Below are 15,624 nucleotides of genomic sequence, written 5' to 3'. Positions count from 1 at the left end.
ACCGAAAGAACCAAGAATATGAATCCCTGCAGTCACGAAAGCTTTAAATAAAAAATTCAATTCAGGAGCATGAACAGGGAAGAGGCGGTGACGGAGCTCAGCGCTCGCTTGAGGCTCAGTCTCTGAAACGAGACGCTACGTCGAGTTACTGCAGACACACGGTCGGTATGAAAAACATCACCAACGTTTATTCAACTCGCCATAGTACAGCACGCTACGCACGGTCACACGGCAGCGGTCACACGGCAGCGGGGGAAATGAACAACCTTCTCTGGTTCTTTCGGTAAAGTCACCACCACGTAGAATGAGAATAAAATAATAAAATAACACGATGAAATTCTCGCGACGTTTCGGTCACAACGCAAGCGGCCTTCTTCAGGTGAAAGGAACAAACCTGTCGGGACGACGGAGCCTCTTCTCTGTTCAGAGCTACATTGAAGCTCTGTCGTCCCGGCAGGTTTGTTCCTTTCACCTGAAGAAGGCCGCTTGCGTTGTGGCCGAAACGTCGTGATAATTTTATTGTGTTATTTTATTATTTTATTCTCATTCTACGTGGTGGTGACTTTACCGAAAGAACCAAAGAAGATGAATCCTTGCAGTCACGAAAGCTTCAAGTCGAAATTTAAAATGAACAACGGTTCACAGCAACGCAACGCGTCCTCACGCAAGCACCCTCCTGAAGCGCGCGTCCCGAGACTCGGGCGAGGCTTTCCCGGGAAATCGACGACGCATCATCATCATCATCATCAGAAGAACGGTTAGCGCGCCGTCCTCTGAACCCGCTGACCCGACCTTCATTGCCGGCCGCGGTTAACTTAAATGGCAAGCGATGTCCGGATCGGTCCCCTTCAGCAACCCGCGCCGACCGGCACGGTGAAGTATGGCCTCGCAACCCCCCTATTACATATTCTTAGCTCTTTCGGTAAAGTCACCACTGGCACAAAAACTGACACCTTTATTCAAGGCATCATGTTTGCAATAACCACAACACAAGCAGTCAAAATGCAAACAAACAAAAAAGACAACTCTGATAATGATATTGGCACTGTCCTTGAATTTGATTGGTCCACACCCGAGACAGCTTTTCTTAGAGCCCTTTAGTCTCCACTGGTGTTGGACCTTTTGGCGTCTTCTGGTCCAACACCAATGGAGACTAGGCTCTAAGAAAAGCCGTCTCGGGTGTGGACCAATCAAATTCAAGGACAGTGCCAATATTATTATTATCAGAGTTGTCTTTTTTGTTTGCATTTTGACTGCTTGTGTTGTGGTTATTGCAAACACGATGCCTTGAATAAAGGTGTCAGTTTTTGTGCCAGTTAAAAGGGTAAAACCTATTCCTATATCTTGTTACTGGCAAAGGAGGTCTCATAATGAGAATGATTCTGCGAGGCCGTTGGCGATGGAGGTTAAGCCCATCGGCTCGCCGTCAACTCGCCGCGCGCTCGCGCCGAAAGGCGAGCCGTGTCCGCGAAGAACCAACGCCGGCTGAAGCCGCGATCGGACCGCGGGAGTGGAACCCGTGGTCCTCGGTGGTCCCCCAGTCCCCGACGGAGCTCAGCCACTCGTGGACGCCCGCCCGAGGTACACGCAACAACCTCCTTCCCGACGTGCGACACGCGACTCCGTCACGATCGCGCCGCAGAAACCCCACCGTGGGTTTCGTGGTGGTTTCCGTGCCGTTCCCGCCCACCCCCCCCCCCCCCCAAACATTTTTATATCATTAGAACGTAAAACAACGTAAACAACGCATTATAATAATAATCTAATTATACGATGTGCATGGACATCGTTGGGTATTCAAGAAAAGAACGAGGTTTTTGTAACGGATGCACCGGGGCTTCCCAAACTTGTCTCCGTTGTCTTGTGGCACTGGGCGGAGTCGGGATGCCCTCCGGATGTCTGCACTTTGACGCCGTTTGCAAAACCTTAAAGGGAAAAGAACCCCGCCACAAAGAACAAGGAATGAAGATCCGAAGGCCGGCGGTCCCTCCCCACCCACCGGCGGTCCCTCCCCACCACCCATCGGCAGTCCCTCCCCACCCTCCGCCGGTCTCTCCCCACCACCCACCGGCGGTCTCTCCCCACCCACCGGCGGTCTCTCCCCACCACCCACCGGCGGTCTCTCCCCACCCACCGGTGGTCCCTCCCCACCCACCGGCGGTCTCTCCCCACCACCCACCGGCGGTCTCTCCCCACCACCCACCGGCGGTCTCTCCCCACCACCCACCGGCGGTCCCTCCCCACCACCCATCGGCGGTCTCTCCCCGCCCACCGGCGGTCTCTCCCCACCACCCACCGGCGGTCTCTCCCCACCACCCACCGGTGGTCTCTCCCCACCACCCACCGGCGGTCTCTCCCCACCACCCACCGGCGGTCCCTCCCCATCACCCATCGGCGGTCCCTCCCCACCCACCGGCGGTCCCTCCCCACCCATCGGCGGTCCCTCCCCACCCACCGGCAGTCCCTCCCCACCCACCGGCGGTCCCTCCCCACCCACCGGTGGTCCCTCCCCACCCACCGGCGGTCTCTCCCCACCCACCGGCGGTCCCTCCCCACCCACCGGCGGTCTCTCCCCACCCTTTCTCATCGTCTTCATCGGCCAAACCTCCACTTCCTCCCCCTCTCCTGCCGGGAAAACAACAACAACATGATAATTGTTTTTTTTTACCCTTTTATCTGACAACAAAACTGACACCTTTTTTAACAAGGAGTCATGTTTACATTGACCACAATACCTGCGGTCGGAACGCAAACGCAAAACAACAACTCTGATAATGTATGTGGCACTGTACTTGAAATTGATTGGTCCACACCAGAGACAGCTTTCTTTAGAGCCTCGTGCATACATTATCAGAGTTGTTGTTTTTTGGTTGCTTTCCGACCGCAGGTATTGTGGTCAATGTAAACATGACTCCTTGTAAAAAAGGTGTCAGTTTTGTTGCCAGATAAAAGGCTAAAATAACAATTATCATATTTTGTTACTGGCAAATGAGGTTTCCGATGGAACAACAACAACAATTACCATCGTCATCGTTGCCTGTAGATGGTTGTTGCCTTCAATGCCGTTGCAAAGTACCTTCGTCTTAGAGAAATCAATGTCGTGTGAGCCCACCGCATTAAAACAATGATCAGCACACGGCCGAGGTATTGGTCCTACCGTGTTTCAGATCTGACTTATGGTCACGAGAACGGTCCGAGACACGTCGCTTAGTTTCCCCAATGTAACGACAGCTTAGTTTGTAGACGCTGGGGTATTGCATGTCAGGGATCACATCCTTCACAGATGCGATCAGATCACGAATTTTACGTGCTGTGTTAATTCGAACCTGCATTTTGTGTTTGCTCATTGTTTTTTAATTATTTTTGGTGACCTCTTGCTATGGCAAGGTGATGTTTTTGAATTGGGTCCTCAGACGGTTATTTCCCAACGGTTGGGGTGATAGCTTTACGGACTGTGTAGTCTGAATATCCATTCATCTTGAGAGCTTGGTGTACGTGTTCAAGTTCACTGGCTCGGTGATGACGGTCGGAAATACATCCAGCTCCATAGTGTAGAGCTTTGATGAGGGAATTCTTCTGGGAAGGATGGTGGTGGGAGTCAGGTTTTAGATAAGCATCCGTATGGGTGGCTTTCCTGTAGACAGAGTGTCCCATTGAGCCATCTGGTCTCCTTTCGATGAAAACATCCAAGAAGGGTAGCTTCCCATCCTTTTCCACTTCCATTGTGAATTTGATGTCTGGGTGTATGGAGAGTTGATGCGGTTGAGGAATCTGTTCAGAGCTGGTCGGCTATGTGGCCAGATGACGAATTTGTCATCCACGTACCGCAAGGATGGACGTAGGGTGGATGCCTGGACGGCATCCGTCTCAAAGTTGTCCATGCAAAACATTGGCTAGGATTGGAGATAAGGGAGAACCCATTGGGGTACCTTCAACTTGTTTGCAGAATGTTCCATTCCAGGTGAAGTAAGTGTTGGTGAGGCAGTGTGTCACCAGGGCCGGTACATCAGCATTCAGCCCTTGTTGGACCAAATCTCCAATGCTTGCAATTGTGTCAGGCACAGGAACTTTGATAAACAAAGAGACTACATCAAAACTATCGCGGCGGTGGTGTTGGGAATGGTGATGGTGGAGCTGCTGGTGGTGGTGGTGGTGTTGGGAATGGTGATGGTGGAGCTGCTGGTGGTGGTGGTGGTGGGGGTGGTGGTGTTGGGAATGGTGATAGTGGAGCTGCTGGTGGTGGTGGCGGTGGCTACCTGCACTCGGCAGAGACGGCGTGACTCATCAGCAGGCACTCGGGAACCAGGATTGGGACGCTCCGTCGCTCCCTCGCTGGAGGAAAGAGAACGAGAAGATCACGCGCAGGGTGGGAAGATAAACTCAACAACGCACGGAACTCCGTTGACGCTTCCCGAAATACAACAGCAGCAGCAGCAAGCAGCATCGTCAGGTCTGTTGATGTTTCTGGTTGTTGTTGTCGTAGTTACCGGTGAAATGTCACCAGGTACTCGAATTGTAAAACGTTGTAGTGGATTTACTCTCCAACACACAACCAGTTAGTACTGAACTAGTATACTACACTATAGACTACACGATACACTACACTATATACTACACTATAGACTACACTATACACTACACTGTATACTACACTACACTATAAACTACACTATAATTGTAAATGTTGTAGTGGGTTTACTCTCCAACACACAACCAGTTAGTGTTGAACTAGTATACTACATTATACACTACACTATACATTAAACTGTATACTACACTACACTATAAACTACACTATAATTGTAAATGTTGTAGTGGATTTACTCTCCAACACACAACCAGTTAGTAATGAATTAGTATACTACACTATAGACTACGCCATACACTACACTGTACAGTACACTATAGACTACGCTATACACTACACTGTACAGTACACTATAGACTACACTATACACTGTATACTATACTACACTATAATTTGATTTGAAGCTTTCGTAACTGCAGGGATTACTCTTTGGTTTTTTCGATAAAGTCACGTATAAATAAGAAATAATGAAATAACATAATAGCGTACGACGTTTCGGTTGCAACACAAGCAACCATCATCAGGTACAGAAGAGCTAAATTTACAAGACAGGGGAGACACATAACCTCAGATGTATATACAAACACCCAAGTAGGGGGAACTGACACAGATACAACAGGGGACACAGAGAGAGAAGCATACCAGACAAACAGGGTTTAGCAAAATTTTTGGAAACCATATAAAGCAACACAGACAAATGTTGTGTGCTGCAGCGCCCTGCTTTGCTCCGTGCATGCCTCGTGCTGATTTTGTCCCATTGTCACTCAGCCTTGCCTTCTCTGCCTGTTTGGGGCGGCTTTGCTGTGTCCTTGTCTCTGTGCTGGCTCGCTCCACTTGGTTGTCTGTGTGTGTGTGTCTGTATTTTGAGTCCGGCAAAACAACCCCCTACCTCCTCGCGGTGCCGGACGGGCAACTCTGTCGTGGACAGTGCTGTGGGGGGAGATCCAATTTTGATTGGCTCCTCCCCTCATGGCATATGTGTCCACCACAGGGGCTAAACGGGGGCTCTGGACGGGTGCGAGGGGCTGGTAACCCCTCCACCTTCAATTAATTACCACGAAACCACGAATTAAACTGAAATATGTAACTAATAAGCTTGTGCCGGAGGCCCCGGGGGGCCAGGCGTCTATGACGTCTCCTGGCCAAACCCCAATTGGCGGAGCCAGGAGATTGAATACCTACCCTCGGGGCTACTCCAGAAACAACGAAAAGCCACTACGGGTGGCCACATGGAATGTTCGAACGCTCACTGCAGAGGAGAGGCTGCCACTCCTCTGTCGGGAGCTGGACCGGTACCGCCTGGATCTATGCGGCATTCAGGAGGTCCGGTGGACCGGCTCTGGCTCCTGCCACCATGAGGGGTGGACAGTCCTCTACTCGGGGCAGCAGACTGCCAAACAACAGGGTGTGGGTCTTCTTTTGAACAAAAGAATGAAGGGGGCGTGGGAGCGTAGCGGTGAGGTGTGGGAAGCTGTAAGCCCCAGGCTACTTTGGGCTCGCCTTCCCATCAACCGGAGGCGAGGAATGGTGGTCGTGGTTACTTATGCCCCCACCGAAGATGAACATCCGTGGAGGGATGCAGGCAAAGCCGATGAGTCAGATGCCTTCTATGACCTCCTGTCACAGGTGCTGGCTAAAGTGGCCCCTCGGGATAGAGTCATCATGTTGGGTGACTTCAATGCCCGAGTTGGTCATGATACTGGCACCTGGTCTGGAGTGATTGGAGGGCATGGGCCAGATCAGCTCAATAACAACGGTAGGAGGCTGCTAGATTTTTGTGCAGCCCATGGGCTTGTAATTACCAACATGCTGTTCGGGCATCGGCGCATCCATACAACATCATGGATGCATGCCGGGTCCAAGCAAGAACATCTGCTGGACTACATAGTGACGGACCAGCGAATGCGAGCCCATGTCCTTGACACCAGGACCTACCGTGGAGCTGATCTGCCCTCTGACCATCGACTAGTCATCTGTAAGATGCGCCTGCCATTCTTCCACTCCGGTGGTGGGTGTACACCCAGGACCCCATTCCAACATAAAGTGGCCTGGTCTCAGTTATCTGATGAAAGTTGCAAGCGAGAATTTCATCATCGCTTGCGGCTGGGATTGGCATCGTCCCCGACTCCTCCTGATGTCGAGGGTAAATGGGCGAGGTTTAGGACTGTGACTCATGCAGCTGCAATGGCTGCTTTGGGTACGCGGTCCAGACCTCCCCAGAGACCCTGGCTGACAGAGGAGGTGTTCAGGATGGTTGAGAAAAAGCGACAGGCCCACTGTCATCGGCTACAGAATCCCACGTCAGAGAATGAGGAGGCTTACCGCAGCCTTCGCTCGGAGGTTCGGAGAGCCGTGAGGCGCTGCAAGGATGGGTGGTGGTCGCGGGTTGCTGAGGAGATGGAGTCTGCCTCAGTGGCCCGTGATCACAAATCTCTATTTAACTCCATCAAAAAAGTAACCTGCAGCGCCACACCTATTACCATCATTAGGGGAAAAAACGGTGATCCAATCTCCGACCCCCAGGAACAGGTTCGCAGATTTGCTGAGCATTTCTGTGAGGTCCTGGGGGAGGGAAAATCCCTCAGCCAGGAAAACATCGTGGCACAAAGTGAGGATGACCCTGCTGAGGCTGCAGTGCCAGAAGAAGAAGAAGAGGGGGCTAAGCGGGCGCGGCACGGGCTAGAGAAGAGATGGAGTGATGTGGTACAGGAGGACGTGGAGCTGAGTGGACTTGCCGATGACTGGTACCAGCGGTGTCAAGATCGGCCTCTGTGGAGGAGGCTCGTGAAGGATGCTACTGGGCAGTTGGAGGCAGTCGCCCTCCAACAACAACGGAGGGCGGAGGAGCGACGCTCAGAACAACGAGCGGAGCGCCGGGTGGCTAAAGCACAGCAGGTTGGCACAGTAGGGGGCACAGGTGGTGCATCAGCCAGTCATCTCAGTCAGTCGACCCGTGGCACCTGGGTCTGCCCAGTGACCTCCTGCCAGCGGGCGTTCGACACTTCACGTGGCCTCACGGTGCACATAGCCTGGCACAAGCGTCGTGGTGACGTCACCGCCACTTAGTGGCGAATGGCGGTTGTTGTTGTATTTTGAGTTTCATACTTTACTTGCAATTTAGCAATCTTTTGAAATAGCGTGATCAACCGGACTATGCGTTAATTGTGTTTTGACCGACCGACTGTGTTGCTTTACATGGTTTCCAAAAATTTTGCTAAACCCTGTTTGTCTGGTATGCTTCTCTCTCTGTGTCCCCTGTTGTATCTGTGTTAGTTCCCCCTACTTGGGTGTCTGTGTATACATCTGAGGTTATGTGTCTCCCGTCTCGTAAATTTAGCTCTTCTGTACCTGATGATGGCTGCTTGTGTTGCAACCGAAACGTCGTACGCTATTATGTTATTTCATTATTTCTTATTTATACGTGACTTTACCAAAAAAACCAAAGAGTACACTATAATTGTAAATGTTGTAGTGGATTTACTCTCCAACACACAACCAGTTAGTGTTGAACTAGTATACTACTTTATACACTACACTATACATTAAACTGTATACTACGCTACACTATAAACTACACTATAATTGTAAATGTTGCAGTGGGTTTACGCTCCAACACACAACGAGTTAGTGTTGAACAAGTATACTACACTATACACTACACTATACACTACACTATAAACTACACTATAATTGTAAATGTTGTAGTGGGTTCACGCTCCAACACACAAACGGTATGTGATGAACTCGTATACTACACTATAGACTACACTATACACTACACTGTATACTACACTATAGACTACACTGCATACTACACTGTACACTACACTATACACTACACTGTACAGTACACTATAGACTACACGATAAACGAGTAACTACTTAGCACGTTTTGTTTATGTGACACAAACCTTACTAATTGGCTGTGTCAGGTGATGGCGGGTTTAACGACATAGCATTTATATTTACACGATCTCACCCAAACAAACTCTACTATGGACAGGATCAAAATCTCGTGTTTAGAAAGACAGAGAGAGACGCAGACTTCAAATGTACAGCAGACATCAGGGTCAGACCCATGACCTCCTGCATACCGGGCGAGGTAGTTAATATCTCATAGCCACCGTGATGATGAGAGACACCACAAATTCAAAATACAGAACAGGTGGCGGGCTTCAGCGCACCTTGCAGACGAACGCGGCGACGACGGCAGCAGCCCCGGCCACCAAGCCCAGCGCTGTCAACGTCGCCACCGCCACCGCCTCCACCACCGCCGCCACCAGCCACGTCCCCTTCGTGGGCGAGGGGAGCGGCGCGGTCGCTGTGGGGTCGGAGGCGGCGTCGCCACCGCGCCACGGCGGGGCTGACAGAGAACCGGGGCGGCGACGGAGAAGGGGCTCGGTGAGACCGGCACGCGGCGCCACCGGCTCAACGCGGCTTCGCGTTTTGTTCGTTCGCTATTGTTGCTGCACCCGACCTGAGAGCCGCGCGGCTCGCAGGGCCGCGCCCGATAAAATGAAATGAAAAAAAAAAACTTGAAACTTCGCCTGCGGCAAGGCAGGCAGGAGGATCAATCGCTAAAACGTGGCACTGCCTGGACACGGCTCACCGGGGGGAGGGGGGGGGGCATCTTCACCGTTATCACTCTAACCCCGCACGCTCTCTTCTAAGGGCATCGACAACAACAACAACACGGCGCTTGTCGCCAGGCTCGGCGCACTTGAAGACTGGCGGTAGGTCACGGGAACAGACCCAGCAGCAGGCGCCGTGGGGTCGACCGATGCGCACCAGACGTGCGACGTTATCACGCAGGACGCTCAAGGGTATCAAAGGCGTAGCCTCGACAGACGGTTAGGTCAAGTGCCGCTAGCGAGCAGCGGCAATGGAAGCTGGCACGCCACACCAGGGTGGGTGTCCAGCACCACGCCTGCCCGGCTCGCCTTTGTCTCCCCAGCGGCGGTGTTTACAAACCGCACCGGGGAACTCGTTTCAGGCCGACGCTGGATCAAATCACCGTCACCGGCGTTGGCCGCGAACGGGAATCGAACTCGGGCCGCCAAATTCGTAGCAGCAGCAGCGTAGCGCTAACCGCCAACGCAGCTGCTCCCCGCTCGGGCCGTCGCACGGGATGACACCGGCTTCATCCTTCGGGCCCGTGTGAATCGTGCTACACGAGAATTCTCCCCTCGCGCGCACGCCACCGGTACACTGCAGGCAGGCCTCCCTCAGTGCTCGAGGTGCGGCCCCCTGGGAAAAGTGAGCGCTAAAGGAATCCTCGTTAAAGGGGGGCGGTGGGGGGAGTCATTATGCTAGCGTGTATAGATGCTAAACGCGATATCAGAATTTACAAATATAATTTATATTTCGATTTAAAGCTTTCGTGACTGCAAGGATTCATCTTCTTTGGTTCTTTCGGTAAAGTCACCACGTAGAATGAGAATAAAATATTATTGTGTTATTTTATTTTATCAATTTATTATTTTATTCTCAATCCGCGTGACTTTACCAAAAGAACCAAAGAAGATAATTTATATTATTATAATAATTGATCACAGGGACTCCCTACTTACGAATGTCCTACTAGGAACTTTCAGAGATACGAACAAACCGGGTACCCGTGCGTCAGGTCGCCTAATTTGGACCGAGAGTCCCAAGCTCAACAGACGGCGGCAGTGGCGTCTGCAACATCTTCAGGACGTGACAAACGGAAAGGGGTAAAAAAAGCAGCCTCTTCTTTTCGTCATCATCGTGAGACCGCCAAAAATGTTCCCGTAGATATATAAAACCAACCCACACTCTTTGGTTCTATTCGGTAAAGTCACGTAGGTAAAAATAAAATAACAAAAAATCACGACGTTTCGACCGCAACACGAGCGATCATCATCAGGTGTGAAAACCACAGCAAAAGACATTTGGAAAAAAAAGTGTCTAATGGCGGGAGTTTAGGCATTGTGAGCCAGATTGAGGCGTCGATATGGATTGGTGATGTAGAAAGGATTGTCCCGGCGTTGGTTTCAAGTTCACTGGCGATGCCTTGTTTATTGGGGACGGATTATTTTAAGAGGATGCCCTTTTGGATTTTAATTGACCGGGGTTGGGTGGGGTTACCGTTGAGGTTTTTGGAGTCCCCTTCAAATCTAGAATAAAACCAACCCACACCCACCCACCCATCTTTTGCCAAGTGGCCTTTTGTGATCGGACGGTCCCCCCCAAACGCCGCTCGCTCCGTTCACCTGCGACCGTCACGTTCAGCGTCGCCTCCCGTGCCACCGCAACGTCCTCCGCGTTGCACCGCCCGCAGACCACCATGCACCCAATCACGGGGCCGAGGCCCGCCGAGACGCGCCGGAGCCTCACGGAGCAGTCGCCCTTCGCCACGTCGCCCACGAGCGCGGCCACCCCGACGCCGACGACGTCGACGCCCGAGTTGTAGATCTGCGGACGAGAAAAAAGGAAAGGCCGCGATCCGGTGTTGCCGCCCGCCCGCCCGCCCGCCCGCCGTCTCCGGCCCGTCTCTCCCGAGCGTCCCACAGCGGCTCCCGGCGACTCGCGCAGCGTTCCCAGACTCCGGTGCGGAGGAGGCGGCGAAGTTTCGCGATGCACGACTTTTTTTATTTTGTTTGATTCCTGCAGCGTACGAATTCGGCCGCGATTTGATTGATGCCCGATTGGCTGTGGCCCCGCCGTCATCCGCTTAAGTGGGCGGAGCCTTCTGCTGGGCAGGGGCAGTAAAGTGTTATCATTCGGCATGCGCGTCTCGTCAGTGACATGTAAATATTCTTTGGGTCTTCCGGTAAAAGTCACGCAGATAGGTTCAAATAAAATGAACCTATCTACGTGACTTTGCCGAAAGAAGGGAAATAATAAAATAATAAAACATAATAACATTATTAGGTTTTATTTTTATAATTTTATTGTTTCCCTTCTACGTGGTGACTTTACCGAAAGAACCAAGAAGATGAATCCCTGCAGTCACGAAAACTTGAAATCGAAATTTTAGCGAAAGACCCAAAGAATATGAACTCATGAAGTCACGAAAGCCTTAAGTCTAGTAATGTATAACTTATATTAGTGGTTTCTGGCATAGAGATCCACAGAAACTGGTTAAAGTTGTGGATTATCCGTGACTTTGAATTATCCACGGCCGTCTTCCCGATCTGTAAGTGCGGATAATCAAAGAGTCCACTTTATTTGTTTGGAACATCGCACGCTCTTTCCTTGTGCACGTGGGGCTTTATCCCTTGGGTGTGCCAGTTTCATTCAATAGGAAGCCGTTCAATTACGAAATTAGGCAAACTTCTTAAAACGAGATCCTTATTTAAAACAACAAAAAAGTGGCACTCGACGAGACGTTAGCTGGGTCGTTGAGTGACACCGTCACTCCTCCGGAGCAAAACAAACACGCGCAAATAACGCCAGCGGCGACACGGACGGGGGAGTCAGGTCGTTCAAAGTTAGAGCCGGGATGAGGTCCGCCCATCACCTGGATGACGTCGCCAATGGGCGTGTTCTTCGAGTAGAACGCGGGCAACACGGACCACTTGACGATGACGTGATTCGGGTCGGTCGGCGGCGGTGAGAAAGAGCAGTTGATGGTCAAGCTCACCCCCTCCGTCACGTCCAGCCTCTCCGGCAGGGAGAGCCGGAGCTTTGCTGCGACAGTTACATCTGCACGGGAAGAGAGGAGAAAGAGAGTTTAACACGTAGTAGGCTTTCGCGACCAATATTATTCACAATAAAGGTTGTTTTTGGGTTAGATCGCGTTATTTATAAATGTGTCGTAACCCTCCACCACCCGACACGGCCAATCAGCAAAAAAAAAGTGTCACGTTGACAAAAGACAAATAGTTCACTACTTTAGCCCCACACCGGTGGTGTTGAAGAGTGAATCCACAACATTTACAGTTTGAGTATTATTAAATAATACATATTACAATTCCTTATAGGGGAAACACATGCTAATTAATGGATTACTAACGTAGCATATAATCACTAACACACATTACAACTAATTACTAATCTACAACTCATTACTAATCATAACCAATGGCTGATTACCAATCGATTATATAATTACAATTCTCCCCCTGCCTCTCATCACTGCACCTGATATGAGTTAAATGATGACGTCACCCTGCTGCTCTATTTAAGACCGGGAGCAAGCGAGGGCTTTACCATTCTGGCAAATTGCCCGATGATGCTGGATGTATTTACCAGCGAAACGTCGTACTCAAACTGTAAATGTGGATTCACTCTTTAACACACCGGTGGGCTAAAGTAGTGAATTATTTGTCTTTTGTCAACGTGACACTTTTTTTTGCTGATTGGCCGTGTCGGGTGGTGGAGGGTTACGACACATTTATAAATAACGCGATCTAACCCAAAAACCTTTATTATGAATAATATTGGTCGCGAAAGCCTACGTGTTAAACTAATCAAAGAGGAGTTGTGTTAAGATGTTCCAACACCAAATAGACACCTTTTTCAGGGAACCAAGTCTGAAAATGACGACATACGGTACGTGTGGTGACCATGCAAACAACCTCTGATAATATATGCAGTGCTTTAATAATAATAATAATGTAACTATATTCTTGGTTCTTTCGGTAAAGTCAAGTAGAAGGGAAACAATAAAATAATAAATACATTGCTTGCCGTGGTTTTTCACACCTGATGATGATTGCTTGTGTTGCAGTCTAAACATCGTGATAATTTTATTGTTTTATATATATTATTATTTTATTGTTTCCCTTCTACGTGGTGACTTTACCGAAAGAAGCAAGAATATGAATCCCTGCAGTCACGAAAGCTTTAAATAAAAAAAGTAACGTGACTATAATGTTATATGCATTGTCTTTGAGAAACCGATTGGTCTACACCAGAGACAGCCTTGTTCTTAATGGCCTAGCCTCACCATTGTTAGACCAGGGAATGCCAACAACAGTACAAAGACAATGCGCTATTTCTAGATTTTAAGATTTCGTGACTGCACGGATTCATACTCTTTGGTTTTTTCGGGAAAGTCACGTGGGTAAAAAAAAATCAATAAAATAAATGAAAACAACTAAATTAAATCATTTAATTTAGTTGTTTAATTCAGCTGTTATCATTTAGATTCTAGATTTTTTTTTTACCTACGTGACTTTACCGAAAAAACCAAAGAGTACAATGCACTATATATATATATTTTTTTATCAGACCATGTCTGTTTGCATGTTCACCACAAGTACGTGTAGCTGATGCAGTAATTGATTCCTTGACAAAGTTATCTATTTGGTATTTGAACATAATAACATGTTTTCTTGGTCATTTCAGTAAAGTCACATAGAAGGGAATTTTATTGTTTTATATTGTTATTATTTTATTGTTTCCCTTCTACATGGTGACTTTACCGAAAGAACCAAGAATATGAATCCCTGCAGTCCCGAAAGCTTTAAATCAAAATATAATAACATCTGTTTTCTTGGTCAAAAGGGTCAAATCTATTCTTATATTTAATACTTTGATACTGGTGAAAAGGTATCCCATGATAGAGCTGCTCACCCCGAGCTATGAATGCTCCGATACGTGTGGCATTCTCCTGTAGCTCGCCATTGCTCAAGCGCAGGCCCTGGGCTGTTTATTTGTTCAATGCACAGAACACTGGCGATTCCAGCCACCCTATTAGACTCTCCAAATGATGAACTCTGCTGATAACAGCGATGTCGGAAACCTGCTGCCACAACTACGGATTATACGATGGCGGTGCTGACGCGTCTACGGATGACGACGACGATGACGACGCTAGACAAGACGATGCCGAACAACGGCGTCAATGACGATTACCGTCACGGTGACGCTTGCTGGATGCTGCCGCTGCGGTTTCTTGTTCGTGTTATTGTTTCGTTGCGGTTGCAACCCGATTCAAGAGCCGCATGGCTCACAGGGCTCTAACCAATAAGCGAACTGGACTGGTCGGTGTTCACGGTGGTTGTTACCTCGGACCGCGACGGAGGCCAGAAGGAGCACCGCTAGACACCGCGGCAACATGGCGTGGCCGGCGCGTTCTTGCTGCCGCTGGTGTAGCTGGTACACCACCACCGTCCCCTTCTCCTCCCGCCGTGAACCCTATGTATGTTGCGTATTAAAACACAATGCATTTCACACCATTAGATTATTGATTAAGACAATGCACACACCACTACAATGACATTATACAATACAAATAAGTTAACATCTCTAACCTGCAATAAGTCGATCAGACACCATCCTTCCACCGCGCTTCATATTTTAGACCTTAATAATTCACAGTATTTTATAGCATTGAAATGGACGTTCACATTCAGCTCTGAGGCGGCGACCATTGGTTCTTGTACCTCGTCAACAACACCAGCGTTATCGACTGTTACATCACAGCAACATCGCACTCTCCTCACCAAAACGCATTTACAGTGGACGACCGCTTTGGAATACGTTGAATTTGGTCCACGTCGTGTATTTGACGAGAGAAAAAATGTCTTGGGATACGTCTTGCTTGGGGTACGACGCGCTTGCTGCAACTTGTATGGGTCGGGATGAGTCACCGCGTAGAGTAGAGCCCGTTCACGACTTAAACAAAGCGCCGCTCCTCAGTCTGCCTGTCCAGTAGATCTCGTTCTGTGCGCAACCCTTTTGCTACAACTCTCCGTGAATTTCCACGTGGTGTTTTTTGTTACCCCCCCCCACCACCTTTCGTATGCACAGGTAATCTCCGAGTTACTCCGGTTTCCTCTCACGAGCCAAACAAGCTACAAAGGAATTGGTCGAACATCTGAACGCTGGAACTTCATGAATACAAAATCTCAGAAACAAGTCAGGATTTCCTGAGTAAATGAACGGGAAAAAAATATTCTGACAGTATTATTATTATCATCCACGGATGCGCATATGAACACCGTTTTGTCAACAGCGCTGGATGCAGCAACAATACGTTCCTAACCTGAAGCCACGAAAAACCTCCCCTATGCATTAAGTGCCTGGCATGAGCAATTCACATTTTTCAGATTCCGTATTCAAAG

At 49.4% G+C, this 15,624-nt stretch overlaps 1 protein-coding gene across 1 annotated transcript; it reads right to left on the bottom strand.

Moving 5' to 3' along the window:
* Window positions 1-1,791: 1,791 nt before the first annotated feature.
* LOC142909011 (uncharacterized) lies at window positions 1,792-14,797 on the bottom strand. Its single transcript, XM_076059686.1, has 6 exons — window positions 14,566-14,797; window positions 12,072-12,256; window positions 10,822-11,023; window positions 4,257-4,332; window positions 2,561-2,625; window positions 1,792-1,925 (listed from the first exon to the last, which is right to left on the bottom strand). Exons 1-6 carry the CDS (start codon window positions 14,615-14,617, stop codon window positions 1,798-1,800), a joined length of 708 nt encoding a protein of 235 aa, XP_075915801.1. The 5' UTR covers window positions 14,618-14,797; the 3' UTR covers window positions 1,792-1,797.
* Between the last annotated feature and the right edge of the window lie 827 nt (window positions 14,798-15,624).

This window comes from Petromyzon marinus, unplaced genomic scaffold, assembly GCF_048934315.1.
Source record: "Petromyzon marinus isolate PM22_M1 ecotype Great Lakes invasive population unplaced genomic scaffold, UKy_Petmar_22M1.pri1.0 PM_G_Scaffold_11, whole genome shotgun sequence".
NCBI classification, from domain to species: domain Eukaryota; kingdom Metazoa; phylum Chordata; class Hyperoartia; order Petromyzontiformes; family Petromyzontidae; genus Petromyzon; species Petromyzon marinus.
This window is presented reverse-complemented; position numbering and strand designations above follow the sequence as displayed.

Excerpts from the sequence above, each read along its gene's own strand:
- LOC142909011 (XM_076059686.1), bottom strand. The coding sequence starts at position 14,617 with ATGTTGCCGCGGTGTCTAGCGGTGCTCCTTCTGGCCTCCGTCGCGGTC. Across the intron at positions 11,024-12,071 it reads CCATTGGCGACGTCATCCAG|ATCTACAACTCGGGCGTCGA; the intron begins GTGATGGGCGGA and ends TCTCGTCCGCAG. Across the intron at positions 1,926-2,560 it reads AGGGTGGGGAGAGACCGCCG|GTTTTGCAAACGGCGTCAAA; the intron begins GTGGGTGGGGAG and ends TTTCCCTTTAAG.